The sequence below is a fragment of the Macrobrachium nipponense genome, chromosome 28, assembly GCF_015104395.2.
Source record: "Macrobrachium nipponense isolate FS-2020 chromosome 28, ASM1510439v2, whole genome shotgun sequence".
In the NCBI taxonomy this organism is placed as follows: domain Eukaryota; kingdom Metazoa; phylum Arthropoda; class Malacostraca; order Decapoda; family Palaemonidae; genus Macrobrachium; species Macrobrachium nipponense.
Window position 1 is genome coordinate 47,416,167 of NC_087217.1, and position 27,500 is coordinate 47,443,666.

Consider the following 27,500-nt stretch of genomic DNA (forward strand, 5'->3'; position numbering starts at 1 on the left):
ACTTCGAAACCAATACATTATTGAAGCTTTTTTAGTTACAACCTCAAGGATTCACTTACCACCATAGATCAACACGCAGTTACTTCCACACGGGACGCTTAGCGCGACTAAATTGAACTGAATAGATTATTATTTCTCTTGGGAACTGAATATAAATGACAGCATTAAAACAACATAGTTTTAAAACTGAGACCTCAATTATTTCCCTCTCTCAGGTATCAAGCTCATTATTAATGAGATTAAATGAGATTCTGGAGAATTAATCCTTTCTGCAACGTCTTCATCTTTAAGGAAAGTACATAAGAACGACAGGAGGAGGGTCTCTCTCTCTCTCTCTCTCCTCTCTCTCTCTCTCTCTCTCTCTCTCTCTCTCTCTCTGAAGAAGAGGATGAAGAAGAAGAATTATCACTCGTACTCTTGAGAGGTAGCTGGTTCCATTAGAGGGATGATAAAAACAGATGGAGAAAGTTACCATCCAAGACGACCAGCAGATAGGTTCCAAAGAAATTAAGCCGAGACTGAGAAAGATTCTCTCTCTCTCTCTCTCTCTCTCTCTCTCTCTCTCTCTCTCTCTCTCTCTGGCGTGTTTAGCAGATTCGCAATACGATGAGGTAGCAGGAAGGGAACTGGCATTTCTCATCTATGAAATCAGCAACAGTCCTAACCAAAAAGATACAAAAGCATTCATAGATATATTAGAAGGATATAATCCTTCAAACTGGAACAAATCTAATGAAAACATCTTGAAAATAATTGAAGAAGTTCCAAATAAAATCCAAGGTGGTCAAGAGACTCATAAAGAAAATATACATAAACCAACATATTCGGAAAAAGAAAATGAATAAGGTGAATCTGTGAATATACTAATTGATGCATTAGGAAAAAGAATGCCAAAAGCATGCAAACTGTGTAAGGTTTGGTATAGCATAGTCAATCCACAAAACCTAATCAGAAAATGTGCTGCATGCAACATTCCGACCCATCCACAGTGTGCTGAGGTAATACAAGATTTGAGAAAAGATACAAGAATTTTTTGTTCAACATGTCTATCATGGATAGACAATGTTATTAAATCAAGATTGAATGTACAAATAGTTGAGGATGAGAAGAAGAGGAAGAGGAAGAAGAAGAAGAAAAAGAAGAAGAGGAAAACGGAAGAGAAGTAAACAAAAATGAAATGAACAGAAAAAAATAAGGAAAACAAGAACAAGATAAAAGTATGGATGCAGAGATACTCATTGATACTACATATGAGGCAATAAAGCAGCATACCTACGAAGAAATAAATTACGATATGACAACAGAAAAGCAAATCCCGAAGAGGCTCTACCCAGATCTATACAATGACGGGAAAGAGGAAAAAATAGACAAGAAAGAAAAAAATCTGCAACCGTTTGAAAGAGGGAATTGCAGATTTGGAGAAAGATGTTACTACAAACATCCTAAGATATGTCAAAACTATGAAATATATGGTAAATGTCATACTTAGATGGATATGGGGATGATTGCAGAGATCTGCATCCAAAAATATGTAAAAACCTAAAAGAAGGAAAAGGATGTAAGTTCGACAAAAAATGCAAATATATGCACCCTGTGAGCCAGAATCATAATCAAATAAATAACCAACCAAGTAATAAAATCCAAAATAAGAAAGAAACAAATAAAGAGAGAAATCAAGAATATCAGGTAAAAGAGAAAAGCAAACCACCAATGAGATATGCAGAGGTGTCAGCAAAGAATTTCAAAGCATCAGCTCCGAAATTCTACTCAAGAGATAATAACTGTATTTATTATGCAAGAGGATATTGCAGAAACGGAGAAAATTGCAGATTCAGACACAAAATGAATAATTATGATGAAGGAAGATCAAATATTATGGAAAAGTTGGATTTTTTTAATGTCAGAATTTCTTGGAAATGAAAAAAAGAACAAACATACCAGAACAGGAAAGAGACATGGGAAATCCTTATTACTATCAGTATTAAATGAAGGAGAAAACACGCAAACCATCATAGTGATGAATGCGCAGGGTTTAGTTACGAGTAAACTCAAAAAGAAAAATAGAGTACTTCGAAGAACTAACCCAAAAATGAAAAGAAAATAGATATAATGAATATAAGTGAAACCTGGTATTCCCAAGAGACTGGGGAATGATGATCAAATAAAAGGGTTCCAAACTTATAGATCAGATAGAAAAAATAGGAATCAAGGGGGTAACCGCAATATATGGGGAAAGACAAAAAACAAGGAAAAAATATATGAGAAATATAGTAACTCAGAATGTGAACTAATAGCGTAGAATTTGAATCTGAAAAAATTGATGAACATAGTAATATAGACCTCTAATACTAAAGAGTTTGACTTAATAATTGAAAAACTTGGATGATATATGTAGAAATCACAAGGACTGGGACTATTCTCCTATCTGGTGACTTCAACTTTCCTTTCGTAGAATGGAAAGAACGAATAGGAGATTGTGGTTGTACTTATACATATAAAAAAGAGAGTAATAGTAGTGCAGAAGATAAGAGGCAATTTGAAAAAGCTATTAGATATGCTACTAGAATACAACATTCAACAAATAAATCACCTGCCAACAAGAAAGGAAAAATACTTTAGACCTAGTATTTGTGAACGAGATGAATTATGTTAAAGAAATAATAGTTTATAATGCGAGTATTTCAGACCATAATGTCATAGAATTAACAGTTCATTCCAAAGCAAGTGAAAATAGAGATAAGCAAGAAATGAAAAAAGTGGAAGGATATGGAAAATACAACTTCTACAGTAAAAATATAAAAAAATGGTCAGAAATTAATGAAGAATTAAACAAAGATTGGGATAACATTTTCGTAAGTGATGACATAAGGGTAAATACGGAGATATATAAAATATTGGAGATAATAGTGGACAAAAATATATACGAAGAAGAAAGTAAAACATCATTCATGCATACCAAGAGACAGAAGAATCTTGTTCCAGAAAATCAGAAAGTGGAAAAAAAAGTCTTGCAAAAGAAAAAAATGCATGGAAAGTTATAGAACTAAAAAAGTAAGATAGAAAATGCAGAAAAAAAAGATTATACAATCAAAAGAAAATGAAAAAACGGGACTTGGAAGAAAAAACCCCTATTAAATATCAAGCAAAACCCCAAACTATTATACTCATATGCGAAGAAGATGAATAAAAGAAGAATAGAAATAGGCCCTCTGAGAATTGAAGGGAGATTAACGAATGAAAAAAAGGAAATTTGCAACATACTGGCAGAACGATATAAGAGAGAATTCACCCCTAGAATAGATAATGAAGATAATGATATAGAAGTAAGGGATGAAATAGTGAATATTTAGCTGACATAGATATTAATGAAGCTGATATTGTGCAGGCTATTAATGAAATTAAAAATGGAGCTGCTGCAGGGCCTGATGGAATTCCTGCTATTTTGTTAAAGAAAGTAGTTCATTCTATCGCAAAGCCACTTGCAATATTATTAAGACAAAATGTAGATACAGCAAGATATATGATGAGCACAAATTAGCGTATATTACCCTACTTTCAAAAGGGATCAAGACTAGAGGCAAGTAATTATTAGGCCTGTGAGTCTAACACTCACATATAATGAAATGTATGAAAAGGGTAATGAAGAAAAATATTATGAAACATTAATAAAAAATAATTTGTTTAATAAAGGACAACATGGTTTCGTACCCGGAAAAAGTACACAAACCCAACTGTTAGTCCACCGTGAAAACATATTCAAAAATATGAAAAAGCGGAAATGAAACAGATGTGGTTTTATTTAGACTTTGCAAAAGCTTTTGATAAGTAGACCATAATATATTAGCGAAGAAAATTAGAAAACACAATATCGTGGATAAAGTAGGAAGATGGTTAAAAGAATTTTACACAACAGAAAACAGATAGTTATTGCAAACGACGAGAAATCGGATGAAGCCAAGGTAATATCCGGTGTGCCGCAAGGTACGGTGTTAGCTGCAATACTGTTTGTTATTATGATTGAAGACATAGACAATAATGTTAAGGATTCGGTAGTGAGTAGTTTTCGCAGATGACACAAGAATAAGTAGAGAAATTACTTGTGATGAAGATAGGAACGCTCTACAAAGAGACCTAACAAAGTATATGATTGGGCAGAGGTAAATAGGATGGTATTTAACTCTGATAAATTTGAATCAATAAATTATGGAGACAGAGAAAGAAAGCTATATGCATATAAGGGACCTAATAAGAGACCATCACAAATAAGGAAGCAGTTAAAGACCTGGTGTGATGATGAATAGGAACATGTTATGCAATGATCAAATAGCAACTCTGTTGGCAAAATGTAAAGCAAAAATGGGAATGTTGTACGGCACTTCAAAACAAGAAAAAGCTGAAAAACACATGATTATGCTTTATAAAACATATGTTCGTAGTCCACTTGAATATTGCAATATGATATGGTACCCCACACTATCAAAAGGATATTGCACAAATAGAGAGTGTACAAGGTCCTTTACAGCTAGAATAGAAGAAGTTAAGGACCTAGACTACAGGGAAAGACTACATTCTTAAAATTATATAGTCTGGAAAGGAGAAGAGAAACGCTACATGATAATTCAGGCATGGAAACAGATAGAAGGAATAAGCAGAAAATATCATGGAACTAAAAATATCAGAAAGAGCAAGCAGAGGTAGATTAATAGTGCCCAAAAATATACAGGAAAAAATAAGGAAAGCACACAGGACATTAATCCACTACGCACCAGCATCGATAATGCCAGCGTCTATTCAATGCGTTGCCAGCTCATCTGAGGAATATATCAGGAGTGAGCGAAGATGTGTTTAAGAATAAGCTCGACAAATATCTAAACTGCATCCCAGACCATCCAAGATTGGAAGATGCAAAATATACCGGAAGATTTGTACTAGCAACTCTCGGTAGACATTCTAGAGGTGCCTCACACTGAGGGACCTGGGCAACCCGAACAAGATGTAAGGTCTGTAAGGTAAGGTCTCTCTCTCTCTCTCTCGCTCTCTGTCTCTCTCTTCCGTTCTCCCTTCTCTCTCTGTCGGACTAACTTTGCCTTGTGTGTGTGTGTGTGTGTGTGTGTGTGTGTGTTCATAAATAATCAAATATAAAATATATCTATCTATCTATCTATCTACTATCTACTATCTATCTATCTATCTATCTATCTATATATATATATATATATATATATATATACAAGAGAGAGAGAGAGAGAGAGAGAGAGAGAGAGAGAGAGAGAGAGAGAGAGAGAGCGAGAGAGAGAGAGTGTGTGTTCCTCAACCTGACAAGAACAATACGATCATTTTTCGACAATGAAGAATATGATAAAATAATAATAATAATAATAATAATAATAATAATAATAATGTTTACAACAAGTCCTCATTAGAAACCCAAGGCTGCTGCATCTACATAAAATATGTTTTAACAAATTTACCCAATCCACATCCTCGTTATCGGGAAAGGATTAACCATCAGAACGGATGTATGTAAGGGGATTAACCCATACTTTTGGAAAACAGCTGATTTTGACGGGGGAAATAACATAAAAACAAATACAGTCAAAGCTCTATATCTCTTAATGCTCATCAGATATTCCGTGCAGATTAAATAATTAAGTAATGGAAAAAAATTATTATTATTATTATTATTATTATTATTATTATTATTATTATCATTATTATTATTATTATCATTATTATTATTGAAACAGTGTACGCTTTCAGTTAAAAATATGGGTATATAAGAGAGGGTGGACATATTATGTCTAGACCCTATGGATGTTAGATATCTCATCTATAGGTATACCACTGTTAACACAGAGTAACCCCGGGCTGGACGAAGGCGATCTAACCATGGAGTTTATTGCACTCAAACTATTACTGTTTCTCAGATGAAAAATAAGGATATATATCTTTTCTTTTATTACAGAGATTATTAACCCAGCTGAGACAACAGCCATTTGAACCAAGCCTTGAAAAAGGTCAATAACTTTGAAAGTCTTAAATAAGATGATTATAATTGTTATTATTATTATTATTATTATTATTATTATTATTATTATTATTATTATTATTATTATTTAGCAAACATCTGTATGCAAAAATTATGTATGAAAATTCGTAAAGTAATGAAGTCTACGGGCACAACCAGCTCTGTTTCAGGGAATCCCTTCTCACCCCCAGCCCCTTCGGAGGGAGCTGGGGAGGTAGGATGAAATCCCATTATAAACTATCTTAGGGGCCCCCACTATAACCCTGCCAAGTTTCATGCCCATCGGACCAGCCGTTTGGCCGTGATTGAATGACAAAAGGAACAGAAACGAATAGAATTGAATTTGACCTGCAATAAACTCTACGGGATATACCCTGAAAATTTGACTATCACCACAAGAATTTTTATTAATAAAATTCAACCGACTTTAACTATTACCTATTTGCTACATGCCAACCTTCGGTGCGTTGCTCATCAGTTTAAGCAACAATGAGAAAACAATAATTAGAAAAATAGAGAAGAACCTTTATAAAATTAACGCAGCTGAGGCCGCAATTACTTTTAATAAAACATGTTTGAAAGAGGGTTTACTTCAAGCATACTACTATTATTATTATTATTATTATCATTATTATTATTATTATTATTATTATTATTATTCTTATTATTATTCAGAATACGAACCCTATTCATAGAACAAGCCCACCAAAGAGGCCACTGACTTGAAATTCAAGCTTCCAAAGAATATGGCAATCACGAGGAAGAAATAACAGAACAAAACTAGGTAACAGAAGGTAATAGGAAACCCCGAAAGAGGGGATCAATCATGAGAAAAACGTATGTTAACAAATAACTAAATAAATATATAGATAACCATCCAAAATTCTCCGATACGTCTGACCAAACTCGATGAGCAAAGCGGCCTGCCTATGTCAAGTCTCGTGAATGACTGGACACACCTCATCAGCAAACATCTTTAACCGCCCCTCCTCTATCATTTATAAATCCTTTACAAATGGGTGCCGGGGGATTAAAGAGGATCGCCACGACAGATGTACGTGCGTTCTCTAACTCGGTCCATGATTGAAGACTATCTTCCACTTTGTGACTGGATTAACAGGCCGATCTTACCTATACGGTCAAATCAGCTTGAAATGTAAAGGTGAAGTTCGGAGTGGGTTGGGTTGAGTTCGTGTTAAGTATGGAAGGTTTGACGGGGAGCTTCCTGGTACAAAAGCTATAATTCTTCCATGGTTATAAAGGTGTTGGATTGGTATATATATAATTATATATATAATATATATATATATATATAATATATATAGATATATATATGTGTGTGTGTATATGTATATATATTATAGTGTGGTGTGTGTGTCTGTGCAGTGACTCGCGTTAAAAATGTTCTGGTTATAACAGAATTCCATCTAATAAAAGGAGCCCATAAAAACACCAAAATATAGAGAGAAAAGTACTACATTTCAGAGATTGCTGTCTCCCTCTTCAGGTAGATCTACATGAAGAGGGAGACAGCAGTCTCTAGAAAATATAGTACTTTTCTCTCTATATTTTGGTGCTTTTAGGGGCTCATATTGTCGTGTATATATATATAGATATATATATATATATATAATATATATATATATATATATATATTTTGTATTTGTTACTTCTACTACTATGTATCAGTCCTTCGTCAATGGCTTGGAAATAAAGTCGAAACCGTCAGGACCTGCACCCTGCTTATTTTTCAACTGTGGATATGTGTGATATATATATATATATTATATATATATATTATATATGTGTGTGTGTGTGTGTGTGTGTGTGTGTATGTATGTATGTATGTATGTATATTTATGACTGGTAAAAATGTTGTTACACCAGAATTCCATCAAATAAAAGGAGCCCATAAAAACGCCAGAATATAGTATTTTCTCTCTATATTTTTGGCGTTTCTATGGGTTTTCTGTTATTAGATATATATATTGATATACATATACATATATGTATACCTATATATATATAGTATATATATATACGTATATATCGTATATATTGTGTACGTATATATACATATATATATATATATATATATATATATATATATAGATATATATATATATAGTATTATATAAATGATTGAGAGCGCCCGATGCCTCCTGATAAAGTGAGTACAAGGAGTTTGTTCTATACTGCTGGTAAAAAGTTTTTTCCCTCTGAACGCAGATAGTCTGCAGGTAATATACTCCACGTATAAATACCGCAACCTCAGATAAGACAAGAAGGAATAATATAATATAATGCACGTATATATGTATGTACAGGGTGCCCATAATGTCCCAGTACCATTACATGTATTTATCGCTTGCAATGGTACTGGGACTTAAGGACACTCTGTATGTAAGTACGATGAAAAAGCTTGAAAAGAGACGAAAGCACATTATCAGTCACGACCGTCTGCTTTCCCTTTGATCTGGAAACTATGTTTAATTGGTTTTTAAGACATCAAAAGCTGCCCGAGCCAAGTTTCTCTCGTATCCTGCAAATTAAGACCTTGTGCATATATACAGACTTTTAATAACACTCCCCCCCTCAAGCAGAAACGTTTAGCGATGAATGGTAGAATGTTGGAGGTCATGTTGGCTGGACTAAAAAGCTTCAGGTAAGGTTAATTTCACTACTTAACAACAATAACAGCAACAACTGGTTGAATGTGCATTGTTAACTCTTTGATGCACTGAATATCAGGACCATTTACGGTGCAAAGGAGTAAGTGCTGACATAGGAGGGATTAGAAATGGCGCCTCGAGGTCGTTGCTTTGGTTCTCTCTCTCTCTCTCTCTCTCTCTCTCTCTCTCTCTCCTCTCTCTCTCCCTTAAATGTGGTTGATTACAAATGGTTGTATCATTCACCCACTTATTTATTCTCTCTCTCTTCTCTCTCTCTCTCTCTCTCTCTCTCTCTCTCTCTCTCCTTAAATGTGGTTGACTACAAATTGCTGTAGCATTCCCCCTCTTAATTTATTTCTCCCCTCTCTCTCTCTCTCTCTCTCTCTCTCTCTCTCTCTCTCTCTCTCTCTTCTCTCTCTCTCCACTTGAAACCTAACTAAAACCATTCTATTACTTGTTCATCTTAATGTTGTATGAAGCTACTCAAATATTTCAACGATAAGCTGGAGAGAGAGAGAGAGAGAGAGAGAGAGAGAGAGAGAGAGAGAAACGAAGACTTTCAGATCTGCTTTATAAAACAAATGGTTTGATTCAACGAACAAAGAAGAGAGAGAGAGAGAGAGAGAGAGAGAGAGAGAGAGGGGGACTGAGAGAGAGAGAGAAGAGCGGCGAAGATTCTCAGATCAGGTTTATAAAAACAATGGTTTTGAATTCAACGAAACAAAGAAGAGAGAGAGAGAGAGGAGAGGCGAGAGGGGGGAGAGAGTTGATTGAGGAGAGAGAGAGAGAGAGAGCTCCAGTTCTGGTTTTTATAAAACAAACGGATGATTCAAAGAAAACAAAGTGAGAGAGAGAGAGAGAGAGAGAGAGAGAGAGAGAGAGACTTAGCCTCATTGAGGCATGACCTCGCTTAACTAGGACAGCTTTTTCACTTCGGAGAAGCATAAACGTTGTTTGTTGAAGGTCTTTTGTTTTGATTTATCGTTTCTTGCCTTTCTTAAAACACAGTAGTATAATTTTCCTTCTTCATTCTAATCACTGTTTTCTCTCCGGGTCTGGGCTAGTTTAGGGCACTTGGTTGGGACCTGGTTTCCCATTCTGTCGGCCCCTTTTCCTACAAGATATAACGGTATAGCTGACAATAATTCAACGAACAAAGAAGAGAGAGAGAGAGAGAGAGAGAGAGAGAGAGAGAGAGAGAGAGAGAGAGAGAGCTCCAGATCTGGTTTTATAAAACAAACGGATTGATTCAAAGAACAAAGTGAGAGAGAGAGAGAGAGGAGAGAGAGAGAGAGAGAGAGAGAGAGAGAGACTTAGCCTCATTGAGGCATGACCTCGCTTAACTAGGACAGCTTTTTCACTTCGGAGAAGCATAAACGTTGTTTGTTGAAGGTCTTTTGTTTTGATTTATCGTTTCTTGCCTTTCTTAAAACACAGTAGTATAATTTTCCTTCTTCATTCTAATCACTGTTTTCTCTCCGGGTCTGGGCTAGTTTAGGGCACTTGGTTGGGACCTGGTTTCCCATTCTGTCGGCCCCTTTTCCTACAAGATATAACGGTATAGCTGACAATAATTCCATCAAAGATAACGAAGTGTGATCCGACCTCCAGCTTATTTGTGATGCGTCAAGATTTTCCACTCATGCAGAATTAACGTAAATTAAAACATGCTAAAATCTAAGGTCACATAGAGCCTTCTTTCACTAACGAAAATTAAAATAAATACGCTATAATTTTATTAGAAATCATTTTTCTGCACTGTTGAACACACCTTTATTTATTTTTTACATTTTCATTCTAACAAATAAATCATAAATATCATATCCTAAAAATCCTGTATTTTTAACTCAACGGAAAACACCTTTTTCAGACCTTTTCAGGCTTCTCCATAGACCTTTCCTAGCCCCAAACAAGAACAATTTAATGCATCCGGTAATTCATTTTCGAACATTTTACGCTCACCTGCGAAATACTTGAAAGCTACGGACTAGAAATATTCTAACCCGTTATTAAATCTTTACTGACAAATTAATATCCACAAATATCAGCTATCTGACAATCTAAAACCCGAAGCAATCAACGCTCCAACTTATCGAGTCCCATTAAAGGCCTTAAAATAACCGCGGCCTTCCACGAAGGAGTCTATGACCTCAAAATAGGCCGCGGGAATCCTGTGTGTAAATATGCACAAAAAAACCATTACGACAACTCATTACGAAAACTCACCGCCGTCTAAATGCGTTACTATTCTGAAGAGGCAAATGGCCAGTGCTCACGCGGTCTATTTATAAGAGAAAATGACCAAAAATCGTCCAGAACGATTAGATAAAGGATTGGTATAGTAGCTTCGTAATGGCTGTGATTGATGATGTTTGACACCATTCGGACTTATTTTTAAACTTTTTTGTTTTAAATGCAACAACTGCAAACATACGTAATATTAAGTTCTAATAGAGAACGAGGGAAAAAACGGAGCGACTAGTTAGGAAAAAATGGGGGTAGGGGTGTTGTGTTCACAGAGGAAAAACAAAGTGTTCCACCAGGGAAAAATAGGAAAAAAAGGTGTTCAGGTGTTCAGATAGAAAAAAAGTGGTTGTCGACGATAGGAAAAAAGTGTTCACAGATAGGGAAAAAAAGTGTTCACAGATAGGCAAAAAAGTGTTCACACAAGGAAAAGTGTTCACAGATAGGAAAAAAAGTGTTCACTGATAGGAAAAAGTGTGTTCACACAAGGAAAATTATTCACAGATAGGGAAAAAAAGTGTTCACAGATAGGAAAAAAAGGGTTCACACAAGGAAAAGTGTTCACAGATAGGAAAAAAAGTGTTCACAGATAGGAAAAAAAGTTTTCACAGATAGGAAAAAAAGTGTTCACAGATAGGGAAAAAAGTGTTCACACAAGGAAAAGTGTTCACAGATAGGGAAAAAAATTTTCACAGATAGGAAAAAAGTGTTCACAGGTAGGAAAAAAAAGTGTTCACAGATAGGAAAAAAAAAGTGTTCACAGATAGGAAAAAAAGTGTTCACAGATAGGAAAAAAGTGTTCACAGATAGGAAACAAAGTGTTCACAGATAGGAAAAAAGTGTTCACAGATAGGGAAAAAAGTGTTCACAGAAAGGGAAAAAAGCGTTCACAGATAGGCAAAAAAGTGTTCACACAAGGAAAAATGTTCACAGATAAGAAAAAAGTGTTCACAGATAGGAAAAAGAGTGTTCGCACAAGGAAAATTATTCAAAGATAGGGAAAAAAGTGTTCACAGATAGGAAAAAAAGGGTTCACACAAGGAAAAGTGTTCACAGATAGGGAAAAAAGTGTTCACAGATAGGAAAGAAGTGTTCACAGGTAGGAAAAAAAGTGTTCACAGATAGGAAAAAAAGTGTCCACATATAGGAAAAAAGTGTTCACAGATAGAAAAAAAAGTGTTCACAGATAGGAAAAAAAGTTTTCACAGATAGGGAAAAAAAGTGTTCACACAAGGAAAAGTGTTCACAGATAGGGAAAAAAGTGTTCACAGGTAGGAAAAAAAAGTGTTCACAGATAGGAAAAAAAAGTGTTCACAGATAGGAAAAAAAAGTGTTCACAGATAGGACAAAAAAGTGTTCACAGATAGGAAAAAAAAGTGTTAACAGATAGGCAAAAAAGTGTTCACAAAAGGAAAAGTGTTCACATATAGGAAAAAAAGTGTTCACAGATAGGAAAAAAAAGTGTTCACAGATAGGAAAAAAGTGTTCATAGATAGAGAAAAAAAAGTGTTCACACAAGGGAAACTGTTTACAGATAGGGGAAAAAAGTGTTCACAGATAGGAAAAAAAAGTGTTCATAGATAGGGAAAAAAGTGTTCACACAAGGGAAAGTGTTACAGATAGGAAAAAAAGTGTTCACAGATAGGAAAAAAAGTGCTCCCAGATAGGGAAAAAGTGTTCACACAAGAAAAAGTGTTCACAGATAGGAAAAAAAGTTTTCACAGATAGGAAAAAAAATGTTCACAGATAAGGAAAAAAAGTGTTCACACAAGGAAAAGTGTTCACAGATAGGGAAAAAAGTGTTCACAGGTAGGAAAAAAAAGTGTTCACAGATAGGAAAAAAAAAGTTTTCACAGATAGGAAAAAAAGTGTTCACAGATAGGAAAAAAAAGTGTTCACACAAGGGAAAGTGTTTAACAGATAGGGAAAAAAGTGTTCACAGATAGGAAAAAAAAGTGTTCATAGATAGGAAAAAAAGTGTTCACATAAGGGAAAGTGTTTACAGATAGGGAAAAAAGTGTTCACAGATAAGGAAAAAAGTGTTCCCAGATAGGGAAAAAAAGTGTTCACACAAGGAAAAGTGTTCACAGATAGGAAAAAAAGTGTTCACACAAGGAAAAGTGTTCACAGATAGGGAAAAAAGTGTTCACAGATAAGGAAAAAAGTGTTCCCAGATAGGGAAAAAAGTGTTCACACAAGGAAAATTGTTAACAGATAGGGAAAAAAGTGTTCACAGATAGGGGAAAAAAGTGTTCACACAAGGAAAGTGTTCACAGATAGGAAAAAAGTGTTCACAGATAGGGAAAAAAGTGTTCACAGATAGGGAAAAAAGTGCTCACGGATAGGGAAAAAAAGAGGGGAAAAATAAAATGCAGACCTCAGGGGTCTGAAGCAGGTGTAATGAGTCATTTTGAGGCCTGAGAGCCAATACAATTCTGTATTAAAAAATCAATTAGCTGGTGTGAACGGACCTACAAAATGGATGTCAAGTCTATGAACCTCATTATACTACACACACACACACACACACACACACACACACACACACATATATATAGTATATATATATATATATATATACATATATATATTATATACAATATAAACTTTTTTGTGTTCTTGCTTGGATAAACTACAAACGTTTTTATCATAGATTACTTAATACAAAGTAACGTAAATTAAACATCACAGCGTGACATCTCACAAACCATGGAGCGCCAACATACAGCAGAAGCGGTAATTTCTCGATAAGCGCCTGGAATATATTAAGCAGGGACGATTCCAGGCAGCCCTGGATAAAAATGTTTAAAAGAGTCTCTGACTCGTTCCATGACCGCAAGCGATGTCGATGATGCAATTACCATCTAAGTTGCCTTTCGAGGTTTAATTGGGGAGAGAGAGAGGAGAGAGAGAGAGAGAGAGAGAGAGAGAGAGAGAGAGAGAGAGAGAGAGAGAGAAATGCGATTGTTTGCAAGCTAATGATGGCAGGCTGGCAGAGCGACCAATGAACCTCATAATTTGATGCCAAGCGTCCTCTAGAAAGTAATGGCTAAATTAAATGGCATTGATTATGGCTATGATCGGGACTGAGGTGGGTGACCACCCCCATAGAAAACTGCAACAGACCATGGCGGCCGGTGTGAGCGGCAGTGGGCCACAACGAGATCGGAGAAGCTAAAAGATGGTAAAAATAACAGTTCAGAGGCAAATGACCTCAATCATGAAGAACCAGTTATCCGAATAGTTACAAAAGCGTGAAAATAAGTCCATTACTGTTAACATTCAGTTAACCGGCAGGTTAATCAACTGATTGGTATGTGTAACTGTCGCCTCATTAAAAGAGAAAATATTACCACAAGTACAAGAAAACCATCAAAGTTTATCATCGTTTATTCAGTATGTTATCGCAAAGAGAATTATCTACTCCACGCGTTTTTTTTTTTTTTTTTTTTTTTTTTTTTTTTTTTTTTTGTGGGTGGGTGGTTGGTGGTGAGGCGCCCGGCTATGATGCGCCTTCCAACGAAGTTCCCACTTCTTTTTGAACATCGAGTCAAATTTCTCATCAGCGCCCCAAAAAAAAAAAAAAAAAAAAAAAAAAAACCGCAAGTTTCTACCTTCTTCGGACATGGGCTAAGTTCACGTTCACCTGGGTACATGGGGATTTTTTTTTTTTTGTTTTTTTTTTTTTTTTATCTTTACTTAGAAACTAAGCGGAGTTTCTTTTTTTCCATGCACCACCTCATACACGTTATACCTCAAGCAGCTCCGGAGAGAGAGAGAGAGAGAGAGAGAGAGAGAGAGAGAGAGAGAGAGAGAGAGAGAGAGATTCTTTCATCCCTTTATTTTTGGAGTTATACTGCATCTTTTTTTTTCTTTTTCTGGAGTTTCTGAAAAATGATTTCGAAGATCAAATCCATTTTGGACACTATTCTCCCTCACTCCCTCGTCGACAATCCACCACAATCGACTAACCGACCGGTACATCATTTGCTGTTGTGGTTTAAAGAAAGATAACGTCTCTAATTCAATTCGTTCTCCACGCTCCGTACTCGGTCTGGGTTCGAACCCAGGGAACTTCGCTAGACTCGAACCGAGTTAACTTCAAAAGACGAGCACGTTAACATATAATCTACGGAGCAAAGGAACAGTTGAAAGAGAGAGAGAGAGAGAGGAGAGAGAGAGAGAGAGAGAGAGAGAGAGAGAGAGAGAGATTCGTTATCGGCTCATGAATATTTTGGAGGACGACCACTGGCCAATGGGCTTGTTCCTTATATTATTTTTCTCTTTCTATTTCTTAAGTTAAGTTAGCCTTCATAGCAAATCACTTTCAATTTTGGAACTCATGGCCTTCTAAGCATTTCAAAATATTTCTTTTCGATATAACGAATAGTGTTCTCGACTATTTTGGGTCCAGAAATATGGAACGCATATATATTGACTTGAATCTAAACCTCAATCACTAATTTATTCTTGGAAGGACAAGAAACATATGTATGCATGTATGTATGTATTTACATAATATGCTGCTATCAAGCATGTTCAGATACAGCTAGATCCAAGAATCTGGGCATCAACAAGAATAGAATGAAAAACTTAAAAGACATGACATTGAAAGCAAACACGTGATAAAGACAAAAGTATAGGGACACAAAAAACAAGAGCAACAAAATCAGCCTCCGGAGCTTCAAAGCCGATAAAATATTACAGACACTCAAAATCATCTCGAGAATATCATCAAAATCATCGTCCCAGAATTTGCCATTTCATCACCTCCCCTTTATGACCAATAACCATTCCTTGGGTAGCATCGAATCAAATTCATCATTGTGAGACCAATTCGGATTTTATAGATCACAAAATCATCAGTGAATTATCTTCCTGTGAGTCCTCATATGGATGGTCATCTCAAAATGATTATCTCTGAAAACACCCCTCTCGCGAAATCATATCTGAATCATCTCTCTCAAGTGATAACATCAAGAGATATCTTCTCTGTATCATTGTTCAAAATCTTCTTGGAATGATCCCATTCCAGATTATCCCTGGAATATTGATTACCGTGTGTCCTGGAATAGTATATGCTCGCAATTCCTTAATTAACCAATTGCAGCTTTGAAGGTTATAACTGTAATCAAGATATCATTGTTATGGAAAATCTCAAAAATTTTTATCTTTATCATGACTCCAGCTTACTCAGGCCACGTGCTAAAATCTACGGTCAAATGCAGCGCTGTTACCCAGCGAAAATTGAAATGAATAAGCTATATTTTATTAGAAATAATTGTTCTATATTGTTTAATAAAAACATTATTTATTTTTCACATTTTCATTCTAATAAATAAATTATAAATATCCTATCCTAATACTACTACATCTTTAATTCAATGCGAAACACCCTTTTCAGACCTTTTTAGGCTTTTCCATAGACCTTTCCTACCCCCAACAACAACAACAACAACAACAAAGTAGTTTGTAGGCTTACTCCCCGAGTAAGCGGAAACTACATCCTTAACCATATATCTAGTTCCTTCTCGTGTAAATATTTTTTTAACTGCTTCAATAAATGTCTGTTAAAAAGAATGCATCATTGTGCATTAATCTTCAGACAGAAAAATCAACCCTCGCAGAATCCAAAATTAAACTATTTCTTCTTCTTCTTCTTCTTCTTCTTCTTCTTCTTCTTCTTCTTCTTCTTCTTCTTCGATGTATCTTATACAAACATGAATCACATTCCGCTTAACGGAAAAAATAATATATTCCACTTAACGGGAAAAAAATAATTAAAAAAATTAATAAAAATGAAGTACTTTAGACCCCTTCTGCTGAGTTTGTATATCTTTTGAACGACGGTCACAATACTGGCATTCAACTTATCTCTTTCAAGTTGAGTGAAATCCATTTATGAATTGCAATGCTTTACATGCATTCCTCAAAACCAACAAATACTCTTAGGACAGGATAACAGCAAGTATTATCCTGGTTTTCGTGCATATTCACGTATAATAATTCTTAAATTTCATCTCGATTACTTAAGCTATTATAATTTTTTATTTATCTATTTTTTTTTTTTTTGGTGGGGAAGGTAAACTGACGAACATAAATGTGCAAATGATTACGAAATCTATTGTCGATTGCTGAACTAATTTGCTTTGCATGTTTAACGAGCAACATACATTAAGATTTTTAATGATATATATATATATATATATATCTATATAATATATATATATATAGATATATATATATATATTTTTTTTTTTTTTTTTTTTTTTTGTAACTTGCGAACATAAAAGTGCAAATGATTTTGAAAATTATTGTCGATTACTTGATTGATTTTATTTATATATTTAACGAACAACATACATAAAGTTTATACATCTTTTATTTGATCACCAACAGTCCCAATTCTGAAGTAAACCTACGAACCAAAAAAACATTTTTATACGCCAAGCACAACAACATTGAAAATTCAAAGCAAACAAAAAATCGTGCCACAACAATAACAACAACTATTAACTTACCTCTGCCCTGTTGTAGCCGGAGATCTTGCAGAAGGCTTCGTTGCAGTAGACGATAGGGTAGTCGACGATCTGAGCGTTGGCCAGAAGGAAGCTGGAGTCCGCTGCGAAAGAGAGAAGAAGAAAGATCTCTTAAAACCTCGTCGTTAGATGAGGAAGAAATTCACGGGTCTGTTTCTTATCGGCTCACGTACGCTAGGGAACTCGGGGGGTTGGGGGGGGTGTCTTGTGTTCTGGCGTTTTGTGTGTGTGTCTTGGGGGGAGGGGAGGGGGGCTAATTTTTTTCTTCTTCTTCTTCAAGCATAGTGCTCAGTGTTCATGTCGTTCATGATAACTTTTTATTATTATTATTATTATTATTATTATTATTATTATAAATTATTATTATATTTACTGTAACTATACAATTACTACTTACTTGTCTAATCTCAATAATTTCTCATAGAAAATATCCTTACTAATAATAATAATAACAATGATAATAGTAATAATATTGTTAACGAGAAAGGCAGAATTAAGCGAGTTGATTTTATATATTGTTTTTTTTTCTTACAATATATAAAATCAACTCGCTTAATTTTGCCATTCTCTTTAAATGCATTTGCCTAAAAGAGGGTCTTTTAGCTGAATAACAATAATAATAACAATAACAATAATAGGTTTTGTTAAAAATGATTGCTGTTTCAGCACTATTAATCTTGTAGTCTTCTCTATTTTTCTAATGACGGTTTCTCGTTGTTGCTTAGACTGGCGAGCAACGCACCAACGGGCATGGTTAAAATTTTACCATACCCTTTGGTGCGTTGCTCGCCAGTCTAAGCAACAACGAGAAAGCCGTCATCAGAAAAATAGAGAAGACTCTTTACAAGATTAATAGTGCTGAAGCAGCAATCATTTTTAACAAAACCTGGTCATACGCGAGGGTTTTCCTGCCTTCCGAAATAATAATTCTAGATAATAATAATAAGCATAAATAATAAGATAATAATAATAATAATTAATAATCTAATAATTAATAATAACTAAAAAGACCCCTGGAAGGTTAGACTAATTCTACGAAAGAGTTCAAAGGACATAATATTTCCGCTGCTATTATTTCTCTCTCTCTCTCTCTCTTCTCTACTCTCTCTCTCTCTCTCTTCCTCTCCTCTCCTCTCCCTCTCCCTAGCCCCCAAAGTGGCAAAAGTAGGAGCAGCCAGGTCCAGAATTATGCTAAGTAATTCTTGGCTAAATAATTCCTCGCTGGCGTCCAGGTTATGACGTCAGAGCGATGTGACGTCCAATTATTTCTTTTCCAGACGCATTGCGACGCAAAAGACTTTATCGACGTAATGAGGGCGAAAACAAGACTTCGTTAAACGCATGGATGCGTCAGTGCCTTAATGATCCATGCTTGCATGCTGTTCAATGACGCATGTAGATATCACGCTATGATGATGATACTATTGCGAGGAAATTTGTATTAGCGGAATTTAACATCATGCATGACACGTGGAAGTATCAATAATAATAATAATAATAATAATAATAATAATATACTAATAATAATAATAATAATACCTTGGACGAATAAACTAACTAGATGCCAGATCTCATGAGCTCAAGAGAGAGAGAGAGAGAGAGAGAGAGAGAGAGAGAGAGAGACGTAACCGAAAAGTATGACGTATGAGAGAAAGTGATACAGCACGAAACAGCAGTTTAATTACAGATATACGAGAGAGAGAGAGAGAGAGAGAGAGAGAGAGAGAGAGAGAGAGAGAGATGCGCAGTAGTGGTTCCTCTTTAACTTGTAGTGACTAGAAACAAAAGCGTCAGAGCGCCATTAAACATCCTCTTCGGAGACTGCGTTGGGGAAAGCGAACTTTACGGGGGAAATAAATCCCTCCGAATTCTGTGGTAAAATAAAACCCCGAGATGTTTCGAGTTTACGTCTTTTATTTCTTATCCATCTCTTTTTAGTTTGATTCGTCTTTCACTTTTATTAATTTCGTTTTTTATTTTATCTAATTGAAAAATTTTTTTTTTATTCTGGGATTCAGAATAGTATGGGTGTGTTTTGAGACATGTTTTTTTTTTTATTTACCTTTTACTTATATTTGAATTTTATTTTCATTCAACTTTTCTTGTTATTTATTCATTTCTTATTTTTTCTATCCATCTTTTAGATGATTCAACATTTACTTTCATTTATTTCTTTTCTTAATTTTTTTTAACGCTGAGATTCAGAAGAGTAAAAATGTTTTTCTTGAGATGTTTTTTTTTACTGACAAACTATTTTTTATTTTCAATTTACTTTTATTTCTATTTATTAGTTTCTTTTATTTCTATCCATCTTTTAGTTTTATTCAACATATACTTTCATTTATTTCGTCTTTCAATCATTTTATCACCGAGATTTTCGAGATATTTTTTTATCTTTTATTCATATTCGATTTTTATTTTCAATTAACTTTTATTTTTGTTTATTCGTTTCTTTTATGTCTATCCATCTTTTGGTTTGATAAGTCTCTTACTTGTACTTATTCCGTTTTTCAATCTTTTTTATTTTTTTAACTCTGAGATTCAGAAAAGTAAAAGTGTTTTTCGAGACATTTTTTATTTATCTTTTATTTACATTCGACTTTTATTTTCATTGACTTTTATTTTTATTTATTCATTTCTTATCTTTTTTTTTTAACTCCAAGATTCAGAAAAGATTAGACAAAAGTTTCTTACTAAACTCTCAAGTTACAACTGAAGAGCTCTCTCTGTTACTGTCATCATTTAACCTACAGAAAAAATGCTTTTAATTTTGTATTTGAAATGATTAGTCTCTCTCTCTCTCTCTCTCTCTCTCTCTCTCTCTCTCTCTCTCTCTCTCTCTCAATACACAGGTATTATGTGTCATCACCAACGTGATAAACAATGATGCGAAAGTTACTATCAGAATTCTTAGTCGTATACATTTATACATACAAGCCACTTAATGTATCCATGTTTACGCAATATACATATGAGCAAAAATACACAAGCACAAACGGGAAAAGAGCAAATGCAGAATAAACGTGAAAGTTTGTAAAATCAGTAAAAAATTTTCCGATTTCAGAATCCTTGATCGTCCACGTCTTATGAATATACAAACCTTTTACACTGTATACGCACCAAAGGAGAGAGAGAGAGAGAGAGAGAGAGAGAGAGAGAGAGAGAGAGAGAAACTTTACATTACTAGGAATGAGAATTACTTCAAGGACAGAGATGCAATTCAGGTGGAAATGCAAGCATATTTTCCTTAAAACAGTAATGGTATTTAAGAGAGAGAGAGAGAGAGAGAGAGAGAGAGAGAGAGAGAGAGAGAGAGAGAGAGAGAGAGAGATTTCCCTAAAACTGCCGAACAAAATCATCGTTAAAAATAACGGAATCACTCCCACTCAGCACAAGAACTTAATTCCAGTATTAAAAAAAAAAAAAAAAAACCTCCGATCAATGGAGACTTGCAGGCAAATCCCGCCTTTAAAATCGAGAGAACATAAGAGTTTTTTTTCCCTTGCTTATTATAGACTCCACTCTCCTTTACGGGATTCAAGACTTGGCAAGATAAAGCCTCTGGTCTTCGTTGTATCGTATACTACTACAAACAGATATAGAGCTTTAATGCATGAGTAGTGCGCTCTTTTATTATTATTATTATTATTATTATTATTATTATTATTATTATTCGTTATTTTATTAATATCATTAGTTAATTATCATTTATTATTATTATCATTATTGATTTTATTATTATTATATTATTATTAATTGTACTTATTTTTAGTATTTTTTTATTATTATTATTTATTATTATTATTATTATTATTAGAAACGTTTCAATTTAAAGGAATGGACATATGCGTTCATTATTATTATTATTATTATTATTATTATTATTATATTATTATTATTACTAAAAATGAACAAATATTCATATTAAACAACATTAACAGGCATTAATTTGTAAAAAAACGCTCCCACAGAGCAGAAAAAATAAACGCGGAAAATAACAAAGAAAAACTAACCACAATCTTATACTCTCTACTCCATACATACAAGGTGTCCATAAAGTCCCAGTACCATTACAAGTATTTATTACTGTTAATGGTACTGGGACTTTGTGGACACCCTGTATTACAGATAAATATCCAACTAGCGACAAAAACTGGCAAAAGTTGACAACCACAAGAAAATAAGAAACACGGACGGTCGCAGGCCCAAAATATTATTCCCCATTCTCCAATATCTCCAGTTCCAGCATAAAATATCACAAGAGGGCCAAAAATGGAAAATATTTGATTCGTTATCTTGACAGATAGCCGAAATTTCAGGGGGCTATACATATATTTCTTTTTCATTTGTTTTAATCTGAGCTTTTTTCTCTCTCTCTCTTTAAGAAACGTCATAAATCTACGTTTCACTTTGGTCATAAAGAACATTATCGTAGCGTAGGGAATTACTCCTTTATCTCACTTAGGTTTTTGCTCTTCCATGGACGAAGCTTGAAACGCTACACTCGTCAATTCCTCCTTATCACAGTCAGTACAAAATACTTAGCTACACTCGTCAGTTCCTCCATATCACAGTCAGTAGTACAAAATACAAAGCTACGCTCGTCAGTTCCTCAATAACACAGTCAGTAAAAAATACACTCACTCTCATCTTCCTGAATACGAAATTATTCTTATTCATTATAACTGCTGTTTCCTCTTCAAGGCACATCTAGGTCCCAGTTAGTCTCTACCGGAGCTAACTTGCAATGCACCCAGTTTGACACTGGAAGAAGAGGCAATTGACTGACTAATAAAATCAGGTGGGATAATAATATGACTAAAATTCTTCTGGTAACTTTAGCATAAAGGTTTAGCACTCTCAGCTGAAACAGCGGAATATGCATCCTGATTTCATTACTGCATGACTTTGCACCCAGTGTAACCATCTAATGCTTCTCAGCCCTACTGGTAGGTTGACTTTGAAAAGTCATTGGTGTTACACGAACACTGGTCACATATCTGCAAAAGTATTTACTGACTATGAGAATGCGACTTTTAAGCCAAAGGTCCTGGGGCGCTTTCAGAAGCCAATTATCACTTGAGATAGTCAAAAGAGGGAGTTCGAGTGGTTGGACAGCTAGGAGCCCAAAGGACGCTGCAAACGCCCTTTAGTATTGCTTACATACACCACGAGAGGTGCACTGGCGGCACTATCCCCATAAGGGGTGCATAGACTAGAATACACGTCTTCATCTGTAAAATGAGGATTTCCAGAACTGGAATTAAGTGGTCTACAGAGAGAGAGAGAGAGAGAGAGAGAGAGAGAGAGAGAGAGAGAGAGAGAGAGAGAGAGAGGCAATATCTATTACCACAATAAATGGCCTATGCTATATAAATGACATTTCCAGAGATTAAATAACACATCAACATAAGAGGCAATTCCGTAAATTAATATCAAAACCTTCATTTAAGAAACTGGAATTAAAGGCCTCTGCTATAAAATTGACAATATCCAGAACTAAAATTAATATTTTCAACTAAAAAATGAAATAATAGGGTTCTACTATAAAATAGACAATTTCCAGAACTAAAATTAAAGTCTTCACTGTAAAATTTAATTTAATATTATTGGCAATTTCCAGATCTAAAACAAGTCCGTCATAAAACATGGAATTTCCAGACTACAATTCCCTCTCCTTCTGAACTAAGGAGAGAGAGAGAGAGAGAGAGGAGAGAGAGAGAGAGAGAGAGAGAGAGAGAGAGAGAGAACCACTTTGCAATCTAATATAACATACAAGAGGGTATTTGCTCTCTGGAGACGTCATCCCACCGGACTACGAATGGAATCCAACCTCCTTCATTAGCCGTCTGTTCCCAGACCTTGATTACGAACATTCAGGTTGATAATAATATCCGGATCGAGCCGGATCATGAGCTAGCTCTTCGGATTGCAAGTCAGTGAATGCAGAGGCTTACAAAAAAACGTATAAAAATAACTGTTATTCAATCAACAACTTACTTTATTCAATTAAGAATTTATGATCCCATCATTTTCTTAACCAAAAAATTGTTGTATTTAATTAAGAGTTCACGTTCCCAATACAACAGTAAAAAATAACTGTCATTCAACCAACAAACCATTTTATTTAATTTGAGTGTATAATCCCATTATTTTCTTAACCAACAAATCGTTGTATTCAATTAAGAGTTCACGTTCTTAAACAAACTGGATAAAAAATAACAAATATTCAACAAACAACTTATTTAATTCAATTAAGAGTTCCCGTTCCTAAAACAACAGTAAAAAATTAACAACTATTCAACCAACAACTTATTTTATTCACTTGGAGTTTATGATCCCATTATTTTTTAACCAACAAATTGTTGTATTCAGTTAGAAGTTCACGTTCTTAAAACAACAGTAAAAAAAATAACTGTTATTCAACCAACAAACTATTTTATTCAATTAGTTTAAGATCCCAAATTGTTAATATATCCTTTCACGACACCACGACCACACCCAAACCTTCTGTATTCCCCGAGGCCTCATTGCAAGCACCATTGCAAGCATTGCAAGACTTCAACTCGTATGGCGCAAGAAACCGCATGACAATATTGACGAGAGATCACAACAGTCACTGACTATACGTATATAGCCCCCCCCCCACCCCACCCCATCCCCCATCAACGTGGACAACGGGTTTCTTAATTCATTCGATTTCATCATTCAAGACAGAATGGGCAGCCGTGTTTATTAGTATTCACGATCATAAATGAAATGGGGGCGGGGAGGAGGGGTGGGGGGAGGGGGGCTGACACGGTCTGAATTTGCGGTGAGTGTGTGTGTGTTTGTGTAGATGACGGAGCGAATTAGTTCCGTTAAGTTAAAGGTAAATGGTGTAAGTCTTCAAGCACATACATATGCATACATTACTATCACTCTCACACACACATAAATATATATATATATATATATATATATATATATATATATATATATATATATATATGAGAGAGAGAGAGAGAGAGAGCGAGAGAGAGATAGAGAGAGAGGAGATCTACTGGTCACTTTTTACCTGATACGTATATGGGTAATAAAGAAATCAATAAAAAAATAAATACATACATACACAATATATATATATATATATTATATATATATATATATATATATATATATATATATATATGATATATATATCTAATTTATATTTCCCCCGCCATTTCTGAGGTCACTTTAAGTTCATTCTATTACATATATATAAACGAACAAATTCATGACTTAAACCTCCACCTCCTCCTGTGAATCTGTAATTTTACTATAGACGTAAAAAATTATTTCAAAAAATAATAAAAAAACAAAATAAGTGATTTGAACCTTCACACTCAGGCAAGTGATCTGAGAGCAAACACTAACATGTACACAAAGGCTGACTCAGTTTCCTTTGAAGCAACTGGAAAGGCCACTGGAATTCAAGCGAGTCTGGATTCCAGAATAGGGAAGAACTGGGCCTTTATACACTTGGCATACACAAAGCTAGATTATCTCCTTTGAAAGTAACAAGACTTAGAATCAATAAAGAAGCAGGGACGCCGAGAATCACCCGACCTTCAAGTAGTAAAGTACCTTATCACACGAAAATTGAATAACCTCGGCTGGAAGGTGGTGCCAGGAGTAATCACCCAGTAACGTAAACACCAGGCGGATTATAATCAACTTTCTTTTGTTTCCGTTTTCCTTTTGTTAAAACCGAAACGCATCTGGATGATAAAAAGAAGGACCCTCCAGGAAGCGTTAACAAAGTTTCCCGAAGGTAATACAAACCACTAAATCTGGCTTAACCTTAGGGGGAAAGTAGACAATGAAAAAAAAAAAAAAGCTGGAAAAAAGTAAACAGTATTCCTGTTATCTGGAATCAAGTACGACGACGCCAAGGGTTCAAACAATGATAGGCTTTAAGACTTAACATCACAAGGGTCAATATTCTTCAAGCGCAGCTTCTCAATTCCGTCACATTGCAATTTCGACCGCGCGACGCCTGAGCAGAAGGGCCAGTGTGCCGTAACGGGCCCGAGTTCAATCGTACTGTCTTCGAGCGGTGTTATATAATCTACTTGGTCCCCTTAAGTCCCAGAAGATCCCGGGCTTAATTCCATTGCAAGAGCTGCTTTCTATCTCTGTTTTTATTTTTTTTTTTTCTTTTTTTTTTTTTTTCTTTTCAGAAACGTCGTCGTAATCTCTCGTCTCCGTCGCACGCATTTCTGCAGGGGGCTAAAACGACCGTCGTCGGGCAGACGGGCGTATAACTTCGCTTCAGTTTCGCGTAATAAGATAACTATAGTAGATTCACATCACCCGTGCATCTGATGTCTAGTCCAGTCCCTTACGACGCTCCTGATTGGCTGTCGATTAGCCATTCCCAAGGCTGGAAACTCTGTCTCCCTCTCGAGAGTTCACATAGGCAGGATGTAAGTTCCACCTATCCTCAGGGATACTTTTGAAAGACGTATCCCTCAGGAGATAGAGTTTCCAGCCCTGTGACTGGCTTATCAACAGCCAAACAGAAGGGTCGTAAGGGACTAGACTAGACATCAGATGGACGGGTGATGTGAATCTACTACAGTTATCGTATTTTTTATTTTTGACGTTAAACTGAAGTACTAAAGTAGATCCACATCACCCGTCCATCTGATGTCTACGGGGCTAAAACCTCTCAAGTCTCTCTCGAGAGAGTTCACATAGGCAGGATGTAAGTTCCACCTCTCCTCAGGGATACTTTTGAAAGACGTATCCATCAGGATAGGTGGAACACACATCCTGCCTATGTGAACCTCTCTCGAGAGAGAGACTGAGAGTTTCCGGCCCTGTGATTGGCTTATCAACAGCCAATCAGGAGCGTCGTAAGGGACTGGCCTAGACATCAGATGGACGGGTGATGTGAATCTACTACAGTACTTCAGTTTAACGTCCGGAAATCTAATTAGGAGCAGTAAGCCATTCCACACCGTATCGGTATCAGGTCTTGACTGATTACTAAATGGAGAAGTATACTCTTTGATCACTTACGCAGTGAACATCAGTAGTTAACCGAAACAAGTAGTATTTCTTAATGAAAACCCCCTATGTCACTTGAAATATCTTGACTTATACTTCATGCAAATTCAGAGGTCAATTTGCAATAATGGCGGCCAGACAGACTAACCATTATATCATAACAACCACCAGTTTATCAATAAACATTTATTTCTGTCTTTATTCTACTTATTGATACGAAAATTATTTATGAAACTGGAAACATCTTAGACTTAAAATCTTCGGAGGTCAATTTGCAACAATGATGGCCAGACAAACTAACCATTATATCATAACAATCACCAATTTATCAAGAAATAATTAGTTGTCTTTATTCTACTTATAAATAAGAAAATCATCATATTGATCATCATTCCTTACGCACAACTTTTTAAACCCTTCAAAAAAACAAATTGAAGTCGATAACCTCAGTGGCATGGTCGGTATGATGTAGGACTGCGAGTTCGATTCACGGGCATTCCATTGAGGGGTGCGAGATGCGTACTTCGGGTGATAGAAGTTTACTCTCGACGTGGTTCGGAAGTCACGTATATAAAGCTGTTGGTCCCGTTGCTGAATAACCATACTGGTTCCATGCAACGTCAAAACACCATACAAACAAACGTCGCTGAAGTTGTTTCCTTCTTCTTTCTTCACTGGGAAATAAACGTCCAGTTCACAAAGAAAAAGAAAACGGAATATATCTCTCGAGATTTAAACTTACATTTTGTGAGGGCACTCAGGAGAGGGTACTTGCTCCTACTCACTGGTCAGAACCGTTTTCAGATTGTGTAGAAAGTGTGAATTTCCTTTCTTACATTTTTTTTATGGCTTTGGCAAGTGATCGTTGATATCGAAATATTTTCTCATATATATATATATATATATATATATATATATATATATATATATATATATATATACACACACAGAGATGTAGTCATATAATTACGACGTCACCAC

The 27,500-nt window shown here is 35.2% G+C and overlaps 1 protein-coding gene across 16 annotated transcripts in view; it reads right to left on the minus strand.

Moving 5' to 3' along the window:
• The window catches only part of LOC135201728 (potassium voltage-gated channel protein eag-like), a 447,586-nt gene that overhangs the window by 104,640 nt on the left and 315,446 nt on the right, over positions 1-27,500 (minus strand). For all 16 annotated transcript variants that reach the window (XM_064230923.1, XM_064230930.1, XM_064230920.1 and 13 more), the window contains exon 3: positions 17,466-17,566. In XM_064230923.1, the coding sequence (XP_064086993.1) occupies positions 17,466-17,566 (101 nt within the window). The remainder of the gene's footprint in view (positions 1-17,465; positions 17,567-27,500) is intronic.